Genomic DNA, 16546 nt, shown 5'->3' on the forward strand with positions numbered 1-16546 from the left:
TGACAAAACTGCACATTTCCCGAGTGGCACAGCGAGGCACTGCATCTCAATGCTAGAGTCGTCACTACAGACCCTGGTCAATTCCAGGCTGTATCCCAACCGGCCGGGATTGGGAGTCCCAGAAGGCGGCGCACAATTTGCCCAGCGTCGTCCGGGTTAGGGTTTGGCCGGGGTAGGCTGTCATCGTAAATAAGAAATTGTTCTTAACGCACTTGCCTAGTTAAATAAAATGTAAAAAATATATTGTCCCTAGCACAAGGTGTAATTGTCCCTAGCACCTGTGTAATGATCATGCTGTTTAATCAGCTTCTTGATATGCCACACCTGTCAGATGGGATGGATGATCTTGGCAAAGGGGAAATGCTCACTAACATGGGATGTAAACAAATGTATGCACCAAATTTGAGAGAAATAAGCTGTGTGCGTATGGAACATTTCTGGGATCTTTTATTTCAGCTCATGAAACATGGGACCAACACTTTACATGTTGTGCTAATTTTTGTTCAGTATAAAAAACAAAACAAAGAACACAATCATGGTACCAATAACTGCTTCTATTTCACCAGATGTACATCCTTGGACCAATTACTTTAAAACAGGGTTCCCCAACTGGTGGCCCACAGGTGGTTTTATGTGGCCCCCCAAGTTTTCTGAGCAAATAAATAAATAAAAATCTAGACATTTATGTAACAGGTGGGTCTAATCCTGATTGGTTAAAACCACATTGCAGACAGTGACTATTCCACTAGCTAAATCTATGACGTTAAAATGCCTATTTACTCTGTTACATCTGAATGTGCAATATACAGTCTCATCAGCCCAGCCAGGCAATTTATAAACATTATTTCTTTTAGAATAACATTTAGTTTTCAACAGAGGAGATTTGTATAAACCTTGCTGTCTGTGTCTCTAACATTTGCAACATTTTGAAAATTTAAAACATTCGATCGCCAGCTGTCCCATAGTAATGAACGTGTCGGGATGAGAGACAGGCAGGCAGCTTTTCTCAGCCGAAATCATGAATCAACATAGTTCTTTGTATATATCCATAAAAATGATCAATCGTAAACAGGTAAAACGAAACGAAGTGCAGCTAATTTGCCATCTTTCCAGCTTCAGTTTGAAGTGATTGTGTTAGCGGTGTTGTTGGCTAGCTCCTCTGAACAACAGTGTCCTGACGAGAGAGCACATTTTCTATGCCAGGTGAAATCGCGCAAAATTAGCTCATTGTTATGGATGTATCCAAATAACTGTCACTAGAAAACAGCTTAAACAAATGTGCAGCTACTTTACTGTTATTCTGGCTGCACTGTTTAACGTGACTGTAAGTTAGACATAGTTTCATAGCTAGCAAGCAAGGGATAAGAACGTTGCCAGCCAGTACGGAAATGGAACATTTAGAACGAACGACTGTGTCGCGTCCATAGTTACAGAACAAAAAGTCTGAACGATTGTGTCGCATTTCTGGCAACCAAACCCGGTAGAACGAACAACCGGCCGGCTTGGTAAGCAACCCTAGATTTGTGTTGGAACGATATCTTGTGGAAAGATGAAATAGTATGAATAAATTCATCAAAATAAAGTTAACGAAAATATGTTAAATCATTTTTTTTTTTTACCCCTTTTTTTCCCCAATTTCGTAGTATCCAATTGTTGTAGTAGCTACTATCTTGTCTCATCGCTACAACTCCCGTACGGGCTCGGGAGAGACGAAGGTTGAAAGTCATGCGTCCTCCGATACACAACCAACCAAGCCGCTGCTTCTTTAACACAGCGCACATCCAACCCGGAAGCCAGCCGCACCAATGCGCCGGAGGAAACACCGTGCACCTGGCCACCTTGGCTAGCGTACACTGCGCCCAGCCCGCCACAGGAGTCGCTGGTGCGCGATGAGACAAGGACACCCCTACCGACCAAGCCCTCCCTAACCCGGGCGACGCTAGGCCAATTGTGCGTCGCCCCACGGACCTCCCGGTCGCGGCCGGTTACGACAGTTAAATCATATTTGAATATGCCGGTAACCCGTTGTGTAAAATTGATATTGCCCTAGAAGCCGGTGTTTGGAGGATATTGGTACGGTTTGTCTCGGGCCTAACAGCACCCGTTCCATTATATCCTACAAACACGGCTTCTGTGGCATTATCACTTAAATATACTGTTCCAGTCAAAAGTTTGGACACACCTACTCATTCAAGAGTTTCTGTATTTTTACTATATTGTAGAAAAATAGTGAAGACATCAAAACTATGAAATAACACATATGAAATCATGTAGTAACCAAAAAAAGTTAAACAAATCAAAATATATATGTTATATTCTTCAAAGTAGCCACCCTTTGCCTTGATGACAGCTTTGCACACTCTTGCCATTCTCTCAACCAGCTTCATGAGGAATGCTTTTCCAACAGTCTTGAAGGAGTTCCCACATATGCGGAGCACTTGTTGGCTGCTTTTTCTTCCAACTCATCCCAAACCATCTCAATTGGGTTGAGGTCCGGTGATTGTGGAGGCCAGGTCATCTGATGCAGCAATCCATCACTCTCCTCGGTCAAAAAACCCTTATGCAGCCTGGAGGTGTGTTTTGGGCCATTGTCCTGTTGAAAAACAAATGATAGTCCCACTAAGCGCAAACCAGATGGGATGGCATAAGGATGCAAAATGCTGTGGTAGCAATGCTGGTTAAGTGTGACTTGAATTCTAAATAAGTCACCGACAGTGTCACCAGCAAAGCACCCCCACACCATCACACCTCCTCCTCCATGCTTCATGGTGGGAACCACATGCGGAGATCATCCGTTCACCTACTCTTGCGTCTCACAAAAACACGGCAGTTGGAACCAAACATCTCAAATTTGGACTCATCAGACAGACAGATTTCCACCAATCTAATGTCCATTGCTCATGTTTCTTGGCCCAAGGAAGTCTCTTCTTATTATTGGTGTTCTTTCGTAGTCGTTTCTTGCAGCAATTCGAACATGAAGGCCTGATTCACGCAGTCTCCTCTGAACAGTTGAGGTTGAGATGCGTCTGTTACTTGAACTCTGAAGCATTTATTTGGGCTGCAATCTAAGGTGCAGTTAACTCTAATGAACTTATCCTCTGCAGCAGAGGTAAGTCTGGGTCTTCCTTTCCTGTGGTGGTCCTCATGAGATGCAGTTTCATCATAGCGCTTGATGGTTTTGGTGACTGCACTTGAAGAAACTTTAAAAGTTCTTGAAATTATGCAGATTAACTGACCTTCATGTCTTAAAGTAATAATGGACTGTAATTTTTTATTTGCTTATTTGAGCTGTTCTTGCCATATGGACTTGGTATTTTACCAAATAGGGCTATCTTCTGTATACCACCCCTAACTGATTGGCTCAAATGCATTAAGAAGGAAAGAAATCCCCCAAATTAACAAGGCACACCTGTTAATTGGAATGCATTCCAGGTGACTACCTCATGAAGCTGGTTGAGCGAATGCCAAGAGTGTGCAAAGCTGTCAAAGCAAGGGTGGCTATTTGAATCTCAATTATATTTTGATTTGTTTTACACTTTTCTGGTTACTTCATGATTCCGTATGTGTTATTTCATAGTGTAGATGTCTTCACTATTATTCTACAATGTAGAAAATAGTAAATACACTGCTCAAAAAAATAAAGGGAACACTAAAATAACACATTCTACATCTGAATGAATGAAATATTCTTATTAAATACTTTTTTCTTTACATAGTTGAATGTGCTGACAACAAAATCACACAAAAATGATCAAGGGAAATCAAATTTATCAACCCATGGAGGTCTGGATTTGGAGTCACACTCAAAATTAAAGTGGAAAACCACACTACAGGCTGATCCAACTTTGAAGTAATGTCCTTAAAACAAGTCAAAATGAGGCTCAGTAGTGTGTGTGGCCTCCATGTGCCTGTATGACCTCCCTACAACGCCTGGACATGCTCCTGATGAGGTGGTGGATGGTCTCCTGAGGGATCTCCTCCCAGACCTGGACTAAAGCATCCGCCAACTCCTGGACAGTCTGTTGGTGGATGGAGCGAGACATGATGTCCCAGATGTGCTCAATTGGATTCAGGTCTGGGGAACGGGCGGGTCAGTCCATAGCATCAATGCCTTCCTCTTGCAGGAACTGCTGACACACTCCAGCCACATGAGGTCTAGCATTGTCTTGCATTAGGAGGAACCCAGGGCCAACCGCACCAGCATATGGTCTCACAAGGGGTCTGAGGATCTCATCTCGGTACCTAATGGCAGTCAGGCTACCTCTGGCGAGCACATGGAGGGCTGTGCGGCCCCCCCAAAAAATGCCACCCCACACCATGACTGACCCACCGCCAAACCGGTCATAATGGAGGATGTTGCAGGCAGCAGAATGTTCTCCATGGCGTCTCCAGACTCTGTCACGTCTGGCATGTGCTCAGTGTGAACCTGCTTTAATCTGTGAAGAGCACAGGGCGCCAAAGGCGTATTTGCCAATCTTGGTGTTCTCTGGCAAATGCCAAACGTCCTGCACGGTGTTGGGCTGTAAGCACAAACCCCACCTGTGGACGTCGGGCCCTCATACCACCCTCATGGAGTCTGTTTCTGACCGTTTGAGGAGACACATGCACATTTGTGGCCTGCTGGAGGTCATTTTGCAGGGCTCTGACAGTGCTCCTCCTTGCACAAAGGCGGAGGTAGTGGTCCTGCTGCTGGGTTGTTGCCCTCCTACGGCCTCCTCCACGTCTCCTGGTGTACTGGCCTGTCTCCTGGTAGCGCCTCCATGCTCTGGACACTACGCTGACAGACACAGCAAACCTTCTTGCCACAGCTCGCATTGATGTGTCATCCTGGATGAGCTGCACTACCTGAGCCACTTGTGTGGGTTGTAGACTCCGTCTCATGCTACCACTAGAGTGAAAGCACCGCCAGCAATCAAAAGTGACCAAAACATCAGCCAGGAAGCATAGGAACTGAGAAGTGGTCTGTGGTCCTCACCTGCAGAACCACTCCTTTATTGGGGGTGTCTTGCTAATTGCCTATAATTTCCACCTGTTGTCTATTCCATTTGCACAACAGCATGTGAAATGTATTGTCAATCAGTGTTGCTTCCCAAGTGGACAATTTGATTTCACAGAAGTGTGATTGACTTGGAGTTACATTGTGTTGTTTAAGTGTTCCCTTTATTTTTTTGAGCAGTGTATAAAGAAAAACCCTTGAATGACTAGGTGTTCTAACACTTTTAAATCGGTATTGTGAGTATAATATATATACACAATTTTTGGGTCATAGGGGCAGCAGGGTAGCCTAGTGGTTAGAGCGTTGGGCCATTAACCAAAAGTTTGCTGGATCAAATCCCCGAGCTGACAATGTGAAAACCTGTCATTCTGCCCCTGAACAAGGCAGTTAAACCCACTGTTCCTTGGCCGTCATTGTAAATAAGAATTTGTTCTTAACTGACTTGCCTAGCTAAATAAAGGTAATACAATTATCATCATTTTTTAAAGACAAAAAAACCCACCAGTAAATCAGCTCCAAGTTATTTTAATTTAGAAAGAAATCCCACACATAAGAAAGACCCAATGTGATTGTATATGTAACGAATGTGAAATGGCTAGCTAGTTAGCAGTGGTGCGCGCTAAAAGCGTTTCAATCGGTGACGTCACTTGCTCTGAGACCTTGAAGTAGTGGTTCCCCTTGCTCTGCAAGGGCCGAGGCTTTTGTGGAGCGATGGGTAATGATGCTTCGTGGGTGACTGTTGTTGATGTGTGCAGAGGGTCCCTGGTTCGCGCGAGGGGACGGACTAAAGTTATACTTTTACATTGATGCTGTTGACCCGGATCACTGGTTGCTGCGGAAAAGGAGGAGGTCAAAAGGGGGATGAGTGTAACGGATGTGAAACGGCTAGTTAGTTAGCGGTGGTGCGCGCTAATAGCATTTCAATTGGTGACGTCACTTGCTCTGAGACCTTGAAGTAGTGGTTCCCCTTGCTCTGCAAGGGCTGTGGCTTTTGTGGAGCGATGGGTAACAATGCTTCGTGGGTGTCAGTTGTGGATGTGTGCAGAGGGTCCCTGGTTCGAGCCCGGGTATGGGCAAGGGGACGGACTAAAGTTATACTGTTACATATACAAATGTAAGTGTAACAGTATAACTTTAGTCCGTCCCCTCGCCCATACCCGGGCTTGAACCAGGGACCCTCTGGACACACAGACAACTGGCACCCACGAAGGCCCTCGCAGAGCAAGGGGAACCACTACTTCAAGGTCTCAGAGCGAGTGACGTCGCCGATCGAAACATTATTAGCGTGCACCACCGCTAGCCATTTCACATCAGTTACATAAGCAAGGTTTGAAATTATTTAGTCAAGCATATCAGCTCGGGCTTCTTGCGGTCAATTTGCAGTCTACAAATTGTTTGTAATTATGTTCCTGCCCCCAGACCATACACTGCTTTAAAAAAAATCACACAGACGTAGTTAAAATGAGAATTTAGTTGCTAATGGCAATATCTAGGTCGGCCATCCGATTGAGACACCCAATGAGGGAGCAGCACTCTGCTCTAGCCTACAATGCCACTTCCTAGAGCAGGGATTCCCAAACCTTTTCACTCCGGCCCCCCCATCCAGCATTCGGGAACATACTGCGCCCCCCCCCTATTTCTATGGGCACAAGCACTGTTATTGACACAAACTGTTCACATCTCTCTTGATGGTGGAGAGAAAATGTTGCAGGCTTAAAGCTTATTTCCTGAAATTCTACACATTTTGCCATGGGGTACAGAGAAAATACTGCAGTTAAGAAAATGTTCTTGCAATTCTATACATTTTGCCATGTCTATTATTCATGTGATGTTTGAGTGACTTGAACTTAAGTACAAAATACTGTATATGGGAAGAAGAAAAAAAACTAGAAAAAAAAACATTTGCTGACATGGGCTAGTTTTTCAAAAACAGCTCTTTAAGGTATGCAATGACTGACATGACAAGAGAAAAACTGATGATGACACTAACCAATTTCAAATTTGCACCTTGTGCATTCTACTATTACAACTCTAAGAATAAGTTGAAAGCCAGACTGAGTTCCTTAAAAAATGTTTTATAATAATCATAATAGTAATAAATAGGGGCCCCACAGTTTGGGAACCACTGTCCGAGAGTAACTCAAACTGCCCATGCGACGTTTCCAAAAACTCCTCAATGTAGCAAGATGGTGACATGCTCATATGACACTTCTGAATTTTAAAATATGCCACTGAGCATTCTCAGAGGAAACAAGGGGTCTATGTCATCGACGGCTTTGTCCATATTTTTTACAGTCTATGGAATGGCAGAGGCCTTCAGCTTCTGAAGGCTTAGCCAATTGGCTGGCTGAGCTAGAATGTTTCTACCGAGAGACCACCAAAGAAACTCTTTATTGGATATTTTTTTCTCTTCAGTTTAAACCTTTTTCTTTCCAACACAAACTGAAGAGATTAAATCAGAAGACCGTTAAAATTATTGAAAAGATTAAATAGAAACCAAATCCTTAGGCCTTTCAAGGCCCTCGGTTCCCCACTGAGTATAATGTGGATAGTACAGGGATGTCACAGGAGGTTGGTGGCACCTTAATTGAGGAGGATGGGCTCGTGGTAACGGCTGGAGCAGAATCATATCAAATACCGTTCCATTTGCTCCGTTCCAGCCATTATTATGAGCCGTCCTCCCCTCAGAAGACTCCTGTGTGGGATGTAGGATTTCCGACGAAAGCAGAGGATTCACCAGAAATTCTCAGGAAAAGACACTTTTCAGGCTGGACAAGTATCCTGTGTATGAGGGGGATGTACAGTAGATGGAGAGAGAGAGAGTGTGTGCGCGCTAGGCCGTATAGCTGGATTGCCAGTTCTAAACAAACCAAACAGCTTGCCAACTATCAAAGTCAAGATGACAGACCTCCTACATAGAAACCATACTCTTCCTATTGAAAGAGGAACAGTGCATTGTCGTGGTCACAGTGGCAGCCAAGTACAGGAATAACACAATCAGTTCTCCCGTCACCCGGGAATTAATCTAACTTCAAATCGTCACGTCCCCTTATTTGCTTTTGCTTTTTCCCTTCAGGAAACACATCAGGAAAATAGTAACTAAAATCAATATCGATTTCCCTGACCCATTGTGTAGGCCTTCATGTACACAGCAAGAATTTTTGACAATGTCATTGTATTTTGGGGTTTATTGGATAGGAGAGCGAGAGAAGTAGATAGGAGTGTGCTACAACATTGGGTCAGATTCAAATCCATGCTCGCAGCGCTACACAGAACATGTGATCCATAAGCAGTGGCTTAGACCGCTGGACAACCCCATCTCACTATGTGAATGAATTTAACTTGGAACAGGTTTTAGGCCTGGTTGAACTAAATACAACAGTGCAAACAAACCTTGGATATCTTGGCAACCTTGGCAGCGGGCATCGACTCCATCTCGGAAGCCTTCTGGGCCAGAGTCTCCAGATTGATCTCTTTCGACGCCCTCCGACGGGTACTCTGTATGACCCCCCCGGTGGGACCCTGGCCTTCCCCCATCCTCCCTTCCTCTCCTCCGGCCACCACGCCGTTCTGGGGTACCTCCCTGGAGGTCTGGTTCCAGGAGGTTAGTGAGGGAGGGCCACCCAGGGGGGACAGCCCGTCTCTGGAGAGGCGGCGCGAACGGCGGGGGGCAGCCAAAGGTGTGTCAGAGGAGGGTGACATGGGGTTAGGTGAGACCATTGGAGGGCAGGGGTTGCAGGGTGGGCTTGACAGATCAGTGGATGGGGTCTCTACTTCCGGTGTCTGTCCCTGTCCATGAGTTTCCACAGACGGAGGCTTGTACTTCTGAGAGGGTGGGGGGCTAGCGCTAGACGGACAGTTGTCAGGGGGCTGGTGGTAGCTAAGGAAGTGTTGGTTTGGCTGCTGCTTTTGCTGAGACTGTGGCTGCAGTATTTCTTGCGGCGGTAAACTGTGTGGTTGCTGCTGTTGCTGCAACTGGTGAATTTGTTGCCGTTGCTCCTGTTGTAGTTGCTGCTTGTGAAACTGCTGTTGCATTTGCTGCTGCAGTTGGAGTTGATGCTGTTGCATTTGGTGCTGGTGCTGTTGCTGCAACTGGTGCTGCTGCAACTGGTGCTGTTGTTGATGAATTTGGTGCTGCTGTTGCATCTGAAGCTGCATCAGTTGGTGTTGTTGCTGGGCTTTAGACTGCTCGTTGTAGTTCAGGTTGGGCATGGCTTTGGTTCCCCCTTGGAACACCTGGTAGTACCCAGATGGAAGGTGTTGCTTGGTGGGTCCAAACGCCAGCTGGAAGGGCTGCAACAAGGACCCTTGTGGCATGGAGGGGGGAGCATGGGGGTTCTGAGCCTGGAGGGCTACACCCTTATGGCCCTGCTGGAGGGCCTGGAGCTGGGCTTGGCGTATGGCAGCCGCCGCACCATGCTGCTCCCACTCTAAGCCCCTATCCTGGGCTATGGCTCCTGGAGCCTGTTTCTCTGCTGGCCCCATCTGCAAAGCAGCTCCTCCATCGTGGTTCCCCTTGGGGAAAGCCACCTGGCCCCTAACGTTGTTCAAGCCGCCCATATACTGGCCAAAGTTCTGCCCCCATTGATTGGTTGGCATGGGCCCGGGAGCTTCCTGAGACCAGCCAGGGGCCTGGATGGGGTCCTGGTGCATCCATTTGACAGGGGCAGTCTGCTGGTAGTGAGCCCGACTTTGGGGCCCCTTCTCTGGGTTGAAAACCCCAGAGCCGTGGCCTCCAGGCTCAACGACCCCATGAGCAGACTCCAGAGCCGGGGGGCCCATACCCCCATAGAAGACATCAGAAGCCACGACGTGCTGCACTGAGGGCTCCTTCATGGCAGCTCCAGCCCGATGTTTGCCCCCACTCTTATCAGGGGTCCCTTTCTGCTGGGGAGGAAGACTCATACTAATAATCTAGTATACAACAGCGGAAAAAAGGTCTGGGTTCTTTGTATATCCCCAGTCAATTAAGTGTAAAACAGGGACAAGACCAAGTGTGCCTGTCTACACTGCCTCCGTCTGGGACTATTGTGGCCTGCTTTGTTTAATAGAGAGAACAGAAGGATTCGGGAGGAAACATAAGTCCTACAGGAAAGGGTAGAGGGTGGAGACCACACAACCCTCCTCCCCCAAATCAGATCTGAAGAAGTCTGCTGCCGTTTGTGGTCACGGTGGCCCTTGTGGCCCTCATTCATGTGCAGGACCCTGAAAGACAGAGAATGAGAAAAATGACTGTTAATAAAGTATGTTTTCAACAAGCTTTTGTGCAGGCCAGGCCTGTTTGCTTAGCTCAGAGGAAGGAACTAGGTTACAGGCTATTCATAATGAAAGCAAAATAAGTTTCTGATAGCATGCACTACAAGTATCGTGCAAGCAAATCATTATCACTTCAGTACATCCAAATCACATGTAATGACATGTCGGACACAAAGGTATGCGTGTCGGCCCATTGTTTACATAATTTATACGTTCATTTCGACAGTGATAAAAGCAGATAGCAGCAACAGAGCGAGGCGTGGACTGTACACATAATTGCCATTTAACACAGCGCGAAATACAGGAAACGAGGGGAAACGAGCAGAGCCGCTTTCTATCCTCCTCGTGGAGTCCCCAGTCCTCAGTCAATTGCATCGAAATTTCAGGCAACCTTTTGTCTTACATTGAAGTATTATGTTGCAACACTGTTACCGTCGCAGATTAGATACCGTAACAATCTGTGCGGGGTGTGTGTGTGTACAATACATGTTGACAGGCTCTCTAAATCACATCGTGGCTCCTTGAGTTAAAAAAAAAAAAAACGAAACAAACAAAACACACATTGCATACTGCCATGGGATTCTGTTTACAATTTAAAGTTATCCATGTTTTGCGCTCATATTGATCCACAACAGAAACGTGATATGCCACGAATTCAATACACTTACCGTTTCAATATCGTTTTATGTATTTGACAGCAAGTTCTCTGGAGCCAATTTGCTCTGGTCCAAAGTCGACTGCATGGCGAGATCGTGCGCAGCAGATGACATACTTCGACTACTTCTCTTCAGACCAACGAGTAAACAACTTGCATCGAAACCATACAAACACTGGACTTGGTATCGCAATGTTTTTGGTTTAATCCGAAATCAGGCTATGGTGTCTAGGATGTTACGCACCGTAACAGTGAATTAACATGAATTAACATGAAAACATGTCCAAAAACTTACATTGTGTGTGTAAACGTACATAAACTGATAACGTTGGGTATGCTCAAAAATGTGAAGTCCACTGTATTTTGTTGCGTTTTTTTCACAAATCTGTCTGTCATATACATTGGTTCCTATTTTATTCCTATAGACAATCAGCCTGAACAGTGTTTATAAATCTGTGAACCTGCGCAAAATCGTTGAAATTCTGACGCTCGTGAATGCCCCACTTCACCCTTCAACTGACGTCCTGTTATCCAATTCCACTGTTTGACCACGCCTCTTATCCACTTTATACGGTTGTCCCAATGGTTGTCCCACTGCTTGCGTTTGGCGTAATCCAGGAAATCGCAGTGTTTCTGCCGGGAAATTCCGTCTGCAAGGGGGCACCCAGCCTCCCGTAAGGATCGCATGTGCCTGCATGGCTAAAACCAAAGTGATTGATTTTGGACAGCACAGTGGTGTGGCAATGTAACAATATGTGGATAATATCATTAGCACAATTTGCATTTCTAAAGTATTATATGTAGCATTTGATAGCACAATTTAGCTTTAAAATGTCAGTGGATTCATTCTGATCAGTCTCTGGTGTCAATGCACTGTCTGCATTGCTGTTCTGAGGTGCCACTCTTTTGCGCATAATACTGTAATCTCACAATCTCATCACAGTTTTAGTATGTGCCAGGAAACGCTGTTGATTCTAATAATGCAATGACAGGGACATCTATATTTCGTATCCCTAGCCCGACAGCGGAGATGGAGCATCCTCTTATCGAAGAGAGAACTCTGCAAAGATGCAGAGGGATGCAGATTGATCAATCAATCGATAGAAGGAGCGCTTGCCCGTGACGTAACCACCTCTGTTGTGTGAATGAGCGGAGGAGAAGCCTTCTCCCCATTCCATTATGTACACAATGAAACGTTTTAAGAGTTGAAAGCACAGCACTGGATATGGAGAAATGTCACCTAACTGCCTGGATTGAAAATAGTATATTCTTGGAAATGGTGCAATCAAATAAGGTAGGTTAGATGGAAGCCGCATGTTAATCTGCCTTACTAGCCAACATTAGCTAGCTTGGCTTGCTACATCGCATGATAGCTATTTTGCTTGCTAAATAATCGACATGTTACAGAGACAAGAAATCGTTTGCTTGTACCAATTAGCTAGCTAGCGTTACCCAGATGTAGTGTTATCCCAGCTACTAAATACCATATCGATAGATAACGTTAGATAGATAGCTGTCTAAAAAGATAGCTAGCTGCTAGCATTGGTTTGTTGTTAGCTAACTGGTCCAGTGCGTGATGGATGCAAAGTATGCTTTGTTGTCAAGCAAGGTAACGTTACGCTATCTAATTTTAACAAAGCGATCCTTTCTCCCTCTCTTTTGAAGACCTTAACGTTACTAGACCATAACTAACGTTAGCCAGCTAGCCTACCAACTTGCCAGATATTTTATCAAATGAAATGCCTCGATTAACAGTTTTCAGAATGACAGCTGATGATGTTGGAATGGGATGGCTATGTTGGGTTGGTACATTGCTATGTCTGTTGGCTCCGTAAGCAACGCACAGGGTAAGTTCAGAACAAGCAGCTCTTATGTCAATCACCGTGTTCATGCAATATTCTTAGCTATATTAGCTATTACAACAATAAGAAAAATGACTTGGCTAAATGGGCTTTAAAAGTAGCCTGCAATAGAGGTTGAAGATTCTGCTGATGTCCAGTGATGCGATTTTTAAAATGTCCAGTGATGCGATTATCCAAAGAAACATTATTTGCTGTGAGTAAAAACAAATGGATGTAAATGTTCCAATACGTCCTTTACATTAGTATATAGGTGAAGAAAGTAAAATGACAGTGACAACACACACATTTTGACATCTCTCTGGGGACACATGAAGATGGAGGTCATCAAGGACTCGACTTTGGCACGATTTGTCAGTTGTCCAAATTGAAAAGTTTCTCTCCTTTCTCCATTTCTTTCTGCAGTAAAAAGCCAGCGACACTGATGCCAGGTGCAGGCCGTCGTTGGGAGCACTCCGAGCAGCACTTGGGATGAGTGGTGCAGTAGAGCAGGCGGCAGACATCCTGTCAGTCACAGACTTGGTCCGGGAGAGATGGAGAGTGGTGAGTTACTATAAATACTACCAGCTACAGAAAGGGCACAGCCAGCTTCGGTCAAATCTGTCTTGTTGCTGCTCCCATTCTCCTAGCGAGGTCAAAGCAGCATTCTGTAATGTGTTATGTAATGTGTCTAACCGGTATGAGATGTGGTGTGTGTGTACCTTCTGTAGGTATGGTATGGCACTTTTCATACAGAACACTCACAACTTCCCTCTCGTTCTCTCTCTCTCCCCACCTCCATCCCCCACCCACCCGCTCTCTCTTCTTTCTTTACTACCTGCATTCCACCTTCTCCATTCTATTTTCAGGTGAAGAAAATAGGCGGGGGTGGCTTCGGGGAGATCTACGAGGTGCTGGATCAGCTGAGCCAGGTCAACGTGGCCCTGAAGGTGGAGTCTGCCCAGCAGCCCAAACAGGTGCTGAAGATGGAGGTGGCCGTGCTGAAGAAGCTCCAGGGTGAGAGACAGGGGCCCTGTTGGAATACAGTACGACCTCAGATATAAGTCTAGAATGGAGGTCGTTCGGAAATACACTGAAATGTCCAGAACTTTGAAATTCACACAACCGTATCAAACCTTTGTGGAAAATATTGATTGGATATTTACGTGTTTCTAATAATTAGCCAGATACTGTAAATATCTAATGTGTTTTAGAAGAGAGACCTTCTAAGCAACATTTATGTTTCTCTGTTTCAGGTAAAGATCATGTGTGTCGCTTTGTGGGCTGTGGCCGCAATGACCGCTTCAACTATGTGGTGATGGAACTTCAGGTCAGGTTTTTGGCTGCGTGTGCGTGCACACTTGTGTGCCACCTTTGAAATATTTGAATCCCTTTAATTGTAATGTGATTTGTGGATTCAAATAAAGTGTGTGTGTGTGTGTGTGTTGCTTTACTGTCTGTGTCCTATAGGGGAGGAATCTGGCAGACCTGCGCAGAACTATGTCTCGCGGCACCTTCACCGTCTCCACCACTCTGAGGCTGGGCCGACAGATGCTGGAGGCCATCGAGAGCATCCACTCTGTGGGCTTCCTGCACCGCGACATCAAACCGGTAAGGGGTCATGGGGTCAGAAGATGAGGGAATAATAAGGGGTCATGAATCAGGGGTAAGGGAACAAGATAAGAGCATAAATAATGTACTGGTAACACTCAAGTCTTAAAGGGATAGTCTGACATTTTGGCAATTAAGCGTCAGATGAACTAATGTATACACTTTTTATGTCTCTGCGCCCAGTGTATGAATGCAAGTATAGCGCTTTAAGTGGTTATAATGCATTGCACAACTTGTCATAAGCATGTATGACAATAGTATAATGTCTCATAGTGATCCTGACTATTTCCCAGCCATTTTGTTATTATCAGAAGAAAAAAAATTATGCATGGTGAGAAATGCCTTATTATAAGACCACTTCAAGTTTCAAAGCATTGTACCAGGCATTGCTGGAAAGAGTAACATGATTTACTTAGATTATTGCCTGCTTCATCAGATCAATGGCAAGGACAAGACTAAGTATCAGTGACTGATTTACTGTGTTTTTACCACCCCAGTCAAACTTTGCCATGGGGCGCCTGGCCAGCACGTGTCGATGCTGCTACATGCTCGACTTTGGTCTGGCCCGACAGTTCACCAACTCTTGTCAGGAAGTGCGTCCTGTAAGTATTCCTGCCCGTGCATGTGTGTATGCGCATGTGGCTCAGTTGCATGATGCTTGCAATGCCAGGGTTGTGGGTTCGATTCCCATAGGGGACCAGTATGAAAAAAGTATGAACATGTATGCACTCACTACTGTAAATCACTCTGGATAAGAGTGTCTGCTAAATGACTAAAATGTCAATGTGATGGCTACATTTCAATCGCCACTTAAAATGAAGCAATGCATTGGGCATGTAAGTAGTGTGCTAGTGTGAATATTGAAGATTCAATTTCATTTCTTATCCATCTCTCTCTCTCTCTCTGTCAGCCTCGTCCCGTTGCAGGGTTCAGAGGAACGGTGCGCTATGCCTCAGTCAACGCACACAAGAATAAGGTGAGGTCAACCTTATACTAGGCTATATGAGTACATGTTCTCACCTTGCTCACCCATGTTGTGTGTGTGTCTGTGGTATTCAGGAGATGGGTCGCCATGATGACCTCTGGTCTCTCTTCTACATGCTGGTGGAGTTCACGGTGGGCCAGCTACCCTGGAGGAAGGTCAAAGACAAAGTAAGTGCATGTGCATGTGTGTGTGTGTACTGTACATGTATGAGCATGTGTGTTCATGCTCTTTTCCCTCTGCTCACAGGAACAGGTGGGGAACCTAAAAGAGACCTACGACAATCGCCTCATGCTCAAACACCTCCCCTCAGAGTTCAGCGCCTTCCTGGATCATATCCTGACCCTGGACTACTTCACTAAGCCTGACTATCAGGTAAGATTGGTCTATATGTTTCCATATGTGTGCATTACTTCAAATATCCAGAAAATGTTGGAGTTTGAATTTTAGTTTACTTCCTGTAGGGCTGTCCCCATTTAGTCGACTGTTTAGTTGACTGGTCGATTGTTTGGTCGATAGGTTGTTGATCGACACAGATTTCTTTTTTCGAGCAGTAGCGAGAAAATAATATCATGGTGTGCAAGACACATGTCTGATTGGCGCCTGTCTGAGTGGACTGATCCATTGTGGAGGCTGCGGGGATGGCACTGTCCATCAGTCTAATACATGTTCTACTTAAATTGTGCATGGTTATATTACATAAGAACAATGGTGCAACACTAATAGAAATCATATTATTTTATAACAAATGCACTTTCTCCCTCTTCAGTCCACTGTTCTGAAACATATCAGTGTGCTATTTAATTGGCGCCTTTTCATAGACCATGTTGCTATGTGCATAATAGCAAAGTTAACCAGCATTTTTGTGTTGAGAACAATGCTGCGTAGGCAGCAGCAGAATGAGGAAAGAGGAAACGCAAACTCAATTAGTTCTGTAATCAATAGCCTAACTGCTTTATACTTAAAAATTGTTTACATTTATTTAACTAGGCAAGTCCGTTAAGAACAAATTCTTATTTACAATGACGGCCTACCCCGGCCAAACCCTAACCCGAACGACGCTGGGCCAATTGTGCGCCAGCCTATGGGACTCCCAATCACAGCCGGTTGTGATACAGCCTGGAATCGAACCAGTGTCTGTAGTGACGCCTCTAGCACTGAGATGCAGTGCCTTAGACCGCTGCGCCACTCATGAATTTATAATAAGA

General features: G+C 45.2%; 2 protein-coding genes across 6 annotated transcripts in view; one reads left to right on the top strand and one right to left on the bottom strand.

Annotated features, from left to right (window-relative positions):
- Positions 1-11519, bottom strand: part of LOC139406954 (mitotic deacetylase-associated SANT domain protein-like) — a 26305-nt gene extending 14786 nt beyond the window's left edge. For both annotated transcript variants that reach the window (XM_071150152.1, XM_071150150.1), the window contains exons 1-2: positions 10921-11519; positions 8390-10201 (exon numbers count right to left, since the gene is read on the bottom strand). In XM_071150152.1, coding sequence (XP_071006253.1) covers positions 8390-9901 — 1512 coding nt within the window. In that variant the 5' untranslated portion in view covers positions 9902-10201; positions 10921-11519. The remainder of the gene's footprint in view (positions 1-8389; positions 10202-10920) is intronic.
- LOC139406955 (tau-tubulin kinase 2-like) overlaps positions 11510-16546 on the top strand; it is a 17520-nt gene continuing 12483 nt past the window's right edge. For 2 of the 4 annotated variants that reach the window (XM_071150153.1, XM_071150156.1), the window contains exons 1-9: positions 11807-12201; positions 13172-13309; positions 13615-13762; positions 14002-14075; positions 14216-14356; positions 14854-14958; positions 15267-15332; positions 15416-15508; positions 15588-15713. In XM_071150153.1, coding sequence (XP_071006254.1) covers positions 13238-13309; positions 13615-13762; positions 14002-14075; positions 14216-14356; positions 14854-14958; positions 15267-15332; positions 15416-15508; positions 15588-15713 — 825 coding nt within the window. In that variant the 5' untranslated portion in view covers positions 11807-12201; positions 13172-13237. Of the gene's footprint in view, positions 11582-11806; positions 12202-13148; positions 13310-13614; positions 13763-14001; positions 14076-14215; positions 14357-14853; positions 14959-15266; positions 15333-15415; positions 15509-15587; positions 15714-16546 lie in introns of those variants that run through there. The other 2 variants (XM_071150154.1, XM_071150155.1) reach the window with 2 other exon arrangements.

The sequence above is a fragment of the Oncorhynchus clarkii genome, chromosome 4, assembly GCF_045791955.1.
Source record: "Oncorhynchus clarkii lewisi isolate Uvic-CL-2024 chromosome 4, UVic_Ocla_1.0, whole genome shotgun sequence".
NCBI classification, from domain to species: Eukaryota; Metazoa; Chordata; class Actinopteri; order Salmoniformes; family Salmonidae; genus Oncorhynchus; species Oncorhynchus clarkii.